This window comes from Charadrius vociferus, unplaced genomic scaffold (genome assembly GCF_000708025.1).
Source record: "Charadrius vociferus isolate BGI_N301 unplaced genomic scaffold, ASM70802v2 scaffold185, whole genome shotgun sequence".
In the NCBI taxonomy this organism is placed as follows: domain Eukaryota; kingdom Metazoa; phylum Chordata; class Aves; order Charadriiformes; family Charadriidae; genus Charadrius; species Charadrius vociferus.
This window is the reverse complement of record NW_009648955.1, coordinates 1,214,975-1,222,725: the sequence shown is the minus strand read 5'-3', so window position 1 is coordinate 1,222,725 and position 7,751 is coordinate 1,214,975. Positions and strand designations below refer to the sequence as shown.

At 41.1% G+C, this 7,751-nt stretch overlaps 1 protein-coding gene across 1 annotated transcript in view; it reads right to left on the bottom strand.

Moving 5' to 3' along the window:
* Window positions 1-2,510: 2,510 nt before the first annotated feature.
* The window catches only part of SH3BGRL2 (SH3 domain binding glutamate-rich protein like 2), a 43,567-nt gene continuing 38,326 nt past the window's right edge, over window positions 2,511-7,751 (bottom strand). Inside the window, 2 exon segments of the mRNA XM_009887516.1 lie at window positions 2,511-2,864; window positions 4,005-4,085. Coding sequence (XP_009885818.1) covers window positions 2,850-2,864; window positions 4,005-4,085 — 96 coding nt within the window. The 3' untranslated portion in view covers window positions 2,511-2,849.

Sequence of the window (7,751 nt, the reverse complement as noted above, 5' to 3'; positions counted from 1 at the left end):
GAATGTCACAATAACTTACCACAGACAACATAATTCTTAAAAATGCACATACATATATGTATATACATACATGCATATGCATGTTATCAACTCGCATTCAAGATTCCTCTAGAGAAGGTGCTGTAGCTGAGATTTTGACCAGTAAATAGAACCACGGACTTGAAATCTGTGCGTGCTCTTGCTCCACCTAGCTCAACTGAGCTGAGGAGACACCAGAGGATCCAAAGAGAAACTGATTTATGGATGGACTCCTTTAAGATCTCCTTTTCTAAAGCTTTCTTGCCTTTGTACTAGAGGGAAAAGCCACACAGCTGTAAGCAGTCTGTAGCTGAGACAACACAAACAGGAAGGTAACCTGTTCTTTACTCCAGCAAGTGGTAGTTATGAACATTGTTCATGTCATACCTCTGTAGTCATGAGTAAACCCTTGTCCAAAATCTGAGAGCCTACAGTTGTCCTGTTGTTCAACATTTTCAGCAGGGACTTGGATGATGACCTAGGGTGCACCCTCAGCAAATCTGTGAATGACACCTGAACCTGGTTTGGTAACAGCTGGCAGAGCTTCAGTCCAGTGGCACCTCAACAACCTTGAGGGCTGGGCCAACAGAAACCTCACGGAGTCTGGTAAGAACAAGTAGAAAGTTCTGCCCTTGGGGGTGGCAAGTATGGGCAGGGAAGCAACTCTTGCTGACAGGACCTGGGGATTTTACTGAATGCCAGGTTGACCATAAGCCAGCCAGTACTCACTGCAAATAGAGGAAAGCATGCAGTGCACTACTTCAGGAGAAGTGTGGCCTGCAGGCTGAGGAAAGTTATTATCCCCCTTGACTCAGCACTGGTGAGGCCCCACCTGAAGTATCGTTTTGGGACCCTCTCCCAGTTCAGGGAGTGAACAAACTGGGAAGAGTAGCCCTCCACCAAAACAAAGCAGCCAGGGGGCTAAAGAACACAGCCTGTGAAGAGAGGCTGAGGAAGCCAGGTTTTTCAGTCTGGTAAGAAGGCGGCTAGGAGGTGATCTCATCGCAGCCTACAACTATCTTGAGGGCAGCTACCAAAAGGATAGTGCCAGTCTCTCCTTGTGAGTGCCAGAAAACATAGCAAAGGAAGCAGCCACAAATTCCAGCCTGGGAGTTGAGGCTGAACATTAAAAGAAAGTTTTCACTAGGACAGTACTGGAGCACTGGCAAAGGTTATCTAGAGGGTTACGAGACCTTCATCTTTGGATATTTTTAACACTTTACTAGACAAACCGATATCTGACCTGAGCTAGTGTTGGTCTTAGACCTGATTTTGACAGTGCTGGACCGCATGACCTCCAGTTTGTCCCTTCTAACTAACATGTCTCGGATGCCACAGTTACTGATTTTAACAGAACATGTGATTTGTTGCACAGACAGTGCTGCTTTCTGACACTTTTTTAAAGGTTTGGCATCCTTCAAGCCACCTAGTCTGAGTGATGCTGCGATAGCAAAGAAGCTTTCCCACATAATGGTTGTCTTTCACTTACCCAAAGACATAAGGACATTTATTGGAATGGCACTACCCTGACATCATGAAATCACTTGAGTGAAAGCTGCATTACAGCATAGCTGTTATTTTCATAGCCAGACCTGATTCAAAATGCATAATGCAATTTGACTTCTGTCTAGAATGCATTTTGTAATGGTTATTGGCAAGTCATGGGCCTAAGTTCTTCTACGTGCATCAATGCGGTCCCACTGGAACAATTTCCACTTCCTTTACTTGGCTCCTGTTCCTCAGCTGAGCTGACCATTGCAGCCTCATCCAGCAAAGCACATCCTCATCTATCTCACTGTCTTTGAGGCACCTCCACATTTCCACACCTGGGGATATAACCAGGACAACATCTGGGTGAGTTAGGTGTGTTCTTGGACCACGGTAGAGTGTTTAATCATCCCTGGGACTGAACCCGGCCTCTCAGTGTCCCGACTCTCACGCGGCTAATGGTGGAGCTGTGTTATTGAAGGTAAATTCAAGGTTTTGGCAAAATTTCATTTTAAGACAGTCTACCTATAGAGCTCCAACTTTGGGTGTTAAGTTTTTCTCAGCAAGAGATAACAATATTATCATTAGCTATGAGACTCTTCTTGTGAACTACCCAGTATTTTCCACCAAGTGTTTTCCTGCACATTTCACCTGCATTTCGAACAAGAATAATGTTAAAATATCTCACTTTGGCATGTCCTCCATGATAACAACTGTTTTTAAACAGTCAGTTGCAATGTGCATCATTAGACAAATCAAGTTTTCATGAACGAGGTTAGCAATAAAAATGATCTAACATAAACAGCACAATAAATACATGTAGAGCAAAAATACGGCTATTATTGGCTGAGACTGAGATCTTAAGATTGACGATTTTTACCTTCTGGATCATAGCCAGCACAAACATTCTAGTAACCGCCAGCACTTAAACTATCATGACAAGCTAATTTCAACTACAGTAGCTGGAAGAATTAAAAAAGGTAAGGAATCTGACTACGCAAGTATATCCATGAACGACAGAAGCCCTACACTTCCACTCCTTATTCTCAAACATACATGTCTGTTAGAATATCAGTGCCAGTTGCAAAAGCAATCCAAAGACAAAAGTGAAACATCAACAATGAGTGTTTTTAAAAAGGAAGGTGAGTAGCCTGGCCTTAATCCTGCTTCATATATGTGGTATTAACTCCACGTTACTGGAGAGCACCGTCTCATGGCAAGCAGACTACTACTATTGATGCACGTTTGCTCTATCACAGTGATCCATTAAGGAAGCTGTTGTGTGCTGAAGAACAGGGTCATTCATCCAGGAGATGTGCTTGTCGATACTTCAGATAGGCTTTCTAGGGTTCCGACTCCTATTTAAAAGAAAAGAGGAAAAAAAAAAAAAAAGGATTATTTATGCTATGAATACATTCTCATCTCCTGTGTCTGTGACCTTCACGTATAAGATGCCCCTAACACTGGTCCACACAGCAGCTGAGGATACATCACTCTGAAGTACTCCCAGACCGAAGCAGTGATCTAGCCAAGTTACTAGAGACACTCCTCCAGGCCTGCAACAGCGTTCCCAGGAACAGACCTGCATAGAAGCTGCTATTTCGGATTGCAGTAGGACATCATCTTTTTCCTAAGACTATTTCTTCAAGCTACAAAGCAAGACAGGCTCCCAAAATAACCTGCTTTTGCAGTTCCCTGCTGAGATTCCCTCCCACTTCTGTCCCTCATGGGGTCCAGAAATAAATGTATTCCTGGCAGAAGAGGAACTCCATAGATACCCAAGGCATGAAGCAGTACTACTACCAAACACAGATATATCTACAGTAGTCAAGGGAAGAAAAATCCTCCCCTATGTGTCTGAGCTACTGCCCAAAGGTGCACCATACAGCCTCTCTGAACAAACGTCCAGGCTTCCATATGGCAATAAAATCTCCTCTATTACACTGCCCTCAACAGAAAGATGTTATCTGGCTTTGTGTTCTGACCTGTATACATGTATTTGTTAAAACTGAATTCCCGTCCAAAAAGCTGATATAACTCCTCACTGCTCCAGCACCTCAACATTTAAAAAAAAAAATAATAACGCCTAATGAGTAAATGCTGTCCTGCTTGAGCCATTATTCTAGGCTGGCCCAGTAAGATGACGTTTTGGTAACATAAGCTGCAGATATTCCAGTGATTAAGATCCTAGTTCTATCTCCTGTTATAATTAAGTCAGTTGCTTTCAATTTAGATTGATAATGTGAAGGAGAATGCATTCTTTAAACTTCATTTATCTGCTGTCTCAAATTAACTTCCATGTATAATGCTTGGTTTCATTTAAAATGCTTTGCTTTTCATGGCAACCGTTTCAATTACCTCATTAGCATGAAGTTGATATGGACAAGGTATGGATCAGGGCAGTGGTGCATCCAAACACACAGAGTTCTTTCAGCTCAAAGAAAATTCAATCTCAATATTTCAAGAATTCCGTGAAAGGTCTGTAATACTAGACTGACCTTTGATGCCAAAGTAGGTTTCAGTCCAAGAAAGGTGAAGACAGTGTTGCTCTCCTTCGATTCAAAAAAGCTATCGTAATCCTAGAGAGGGGGAAAAAAAAAAAAAAAGAAAGATGAGTCAGCATTTGTATTCGTGTTTTTCTGATTGATCTTACCACACTATGTACTAGACCAAAGGGTAACACGTAATAATGCTCAGGAAAATACTGATTCTTACCCATATTCTCCTGTGCAAACTCAAAAGCTATTCTAAACCACAATGGTACCACCAACTACAATGGCACCACCAACTACAATGGCAAAGAAAAACACATAGATTCTCTAACTATAACACCTTTCACTACTTTATTTGACAGGAAAATATAAACATGGACTTGCATTAAAAGGAAATCTATTGTGGGTGTATTTAAAAGGGTATTTAAGTGCCTAACAATGCAAATAAGTTTCTGACCAGGTTTTCAATTTGCATTTTAGCAAACAAAATACCTCCTGACATGGAAATCTCCAAGAAGAAGTCCTAAGGCAGCTGAATTCCTTATTTCTTCTGTGGTGGAACAGAGACTTCACCATCATTGCACCCTTTGAAATCAACGATCATATCTCAGCCTCGGACAACCACATACTTAAATATAAAATGGTACCATAAAGAAACTTTTTGTTTAGAAAGATAAAAACCAAGCTTCATTATCACAATTAAGTTCCTTTTAGGTTTCAGCTGCTTAAGATCAGGTTCTGATCTCCAGAGTGTTACTACTACTTTTACTGATTTGTTTATTGTATTGGACACCTGCTAATCTTCTATCATCAGCTGAGCTGATAATATTCAGTTTTCAAGGGAAGAAGAGAAAAACAGAGCAGTTTAGTGAATGGATTTGGCAATTGACAAGAAGCCAAGAAGTTTCAGGTTCTCTTCATGGTTTGGCAAAGATTTCTTCTATGACCACTAGCAAACAATAAAGCACCCAGTTCAGACTCTTTTCAGCTATCACATAACTGCAAAATGGAAATATTAATCCTTATTTAACCACTTCTGACACCTAAAATACTCTCTAAATGTCAGGAAATTTCAGGTGTGTGCTCATCGCTACATAGCAATTATCTCTAAATATCTAAGATTAGTAATTACACTTAACTTGAAAGCATTCAACAGGAGAAATCCCTTTAAATATTGACTGTGCACACACATGCTTTCAATACAAAATAGTATCAGGCGATCTCCGTGCCTCCACACGCTGTGTAACAGTCATTCCCAAAGTTAGCACTTCTTTGGCTCCTAACCTCTAATCTCATTACTTTTTGAGAGCTCATCTCTCATTGTCACAGTTTCAGGTGCTTTCCCTGAAATTGGACCTCAATTTTTCCCCAGCAGCAGCTGCTTTGCCCACTTGTCTCCTTCCACTCCTGCCTTCTCTTGAACCTGTATGTAACCTCACAAAACACCTCACAATTACAAGGGACCATGTAAGACAAACAGGAGCAGCTCTAACTGAAAAGCAGAAATCTTTCTCTGACCTGGCTATTCTTGGAAGGCCAAGGATATACAAAGATTAGGAACTTTCTTTTATCTTCCAACCAGAGTTGGCTAGGCTCATGCCTAGCCGATATCCAGTTGTGCTTACATTTTGGCTTCTCAGATCCCAGGCAGGAAGCAAAAATGGTCTGGGCAAGCATTCTGCTTTCCAGTATTTCTCTGAGTCTTCATAATGCAGTGTGAATCCCTGAATAGCCCTTCATCCCACATGCCAGACCCAATTAGAAGATATACCAAATTATATCCTTGCAGAAGGATGGTTGGTATTTTGTGAAATCACTTTGTAAGGAAAGCGCATGCTTATAACTTCTCTTCATTCTCTTTTTTTGTTTCCACCAACGTAAAATAAAGGATTGTTTGGACAGAAAATACATAGTCCACATAGCAAGGATAATATACCTCCCACGAGATCCATAAGCTTCCTGCAGATGTGCAGAATTTCTCAAAAACCTTTATGGTGCACTAGACAAAGATGCTTTACTAGCATTTCCACAACGATATACTGCTATATCAATGTGAACACAACTGTCCTAGAGAAGTGATACTTTGCCATTGCCTAATCATTCAAATACTCTCAGCCCAGAAAAAAAAACTGCTGCCCAGAGGCAGTTTCCCAGACTAACCCTCTGTACTAAAAGCACCTGCCCTGAAAGACACAGAGGCCAGCAGGAGTGTATGATGGTCATCAGATCTCGGACATATTAGCTGACATAAGTAGAAAGAGTAAACCTTCTTAAAATGGCTTTTTGTCATCTTAAAATGTGGCATATTGCTGTGCAATAGACTAGGGCAATAAGTCAGTATTCCAGGACTAAGCTTTATGTCTACAGATCCTTTCAGCTTTCATACACATGTGTATAACTATGTATATACAGAGAGACAGAGAGCGCATGCATTTCTTCAACCTGGTTTTCAGTTCCATGGTTTTCTCTATGTGTAATACATAATCTCCAGTGAAATCTACTCACTTCACTGTATAGGAAGAGCCAAGTTTATTCTCTTGCATTGCTGGGGGAATGAAGCACTTCAAGGAATAAAGCAGTTCTGGAGAGAAGGAAGGTAGAATCTGCTGCAATGATCAGCATCATAGACGGGAAAACAGACTTTGCAGACAGACGCTGCTTATCATTATGAGCACAGAACTATCATCGTTACTGTTTAAAATGCTCACATATGAAGATACTAGACACAGTTTTAAGTTCCCTCACTGTTAATTTTAGGTATGGTCTGTTCTACCGAACTTTGAAAAGAAACATACAATTAAACAGTGGAAATACACATTTTTACATTGATTTAAAAAATCATTAAGGGTGATGAACTGATGCTAATTTCTGAATTAACCTAAATTTACAAATAATAGCCAGAAGGTAAATCCAAATAAAATAGTTCTCACAACTAAACCACGGCATAAACTGAAACTACTGAAAGCAACCCCAACAATGCTGTGGATTAAAAAGGGATAATGTAATCATTGAATATTGAGTGGAGTAATAAGTAATACTGAAGCTCTGCAGAAGGATGTTTGATTAAGCCCTTGACTTCTACAAAAGAGAACTTGGAAAACTTCATGGACGCTGTTAAATCTGAGAAAGGTCCAGCCTGACTCTGCTAAAGCAGATGAAAAGCCATGAGGGACACAAGGTACATAAGCAACAATGTGTGAAGACAGCGCCTGACCTAACTGAGAAATAACCTTAATTTTCTCCACTGGGGTCATCTACAAGCCAGTCACACTACCTCTGGAGCTGAAGGTAGGGGAGCAGTGGTTGAATACAATCCACAGTGAGAAGAACACAGGCACCCACCCCCACCCCCCCTTTAATATCAGGGAAAGTTTAAATTGCCTTAAGCTGCTCATTACAGCCCTGTAAGCTGTAAGCAGGCAACCTGCAGGCAGTCAGCTATTGCGAGCATTTCTGCAGCCGCATGGCTCAAGATGGACATAATTTTCGCTCCCCGCCAGGAGAAACCGTTTCCTTCTAAGCATTCAGGCAGTTTTCATGAACCCCCAGACACCAGTTTGTCTCAACAGTTTGTCCAAGGAAGGTTTTCTGTTTGTTCGGGTGAGTCATCATCTCTCACCACCGTTTTCAAATTCTGGGGTTCTCCTGAAGTGTCTTAATCCCAGGACTTCAGTTAGCTCTAAAACCATCACTACTCTAAGACCATGTTTTTTCACTCTTTGTCAATAAATTGGAAAGAAAAACAGTGTAGGG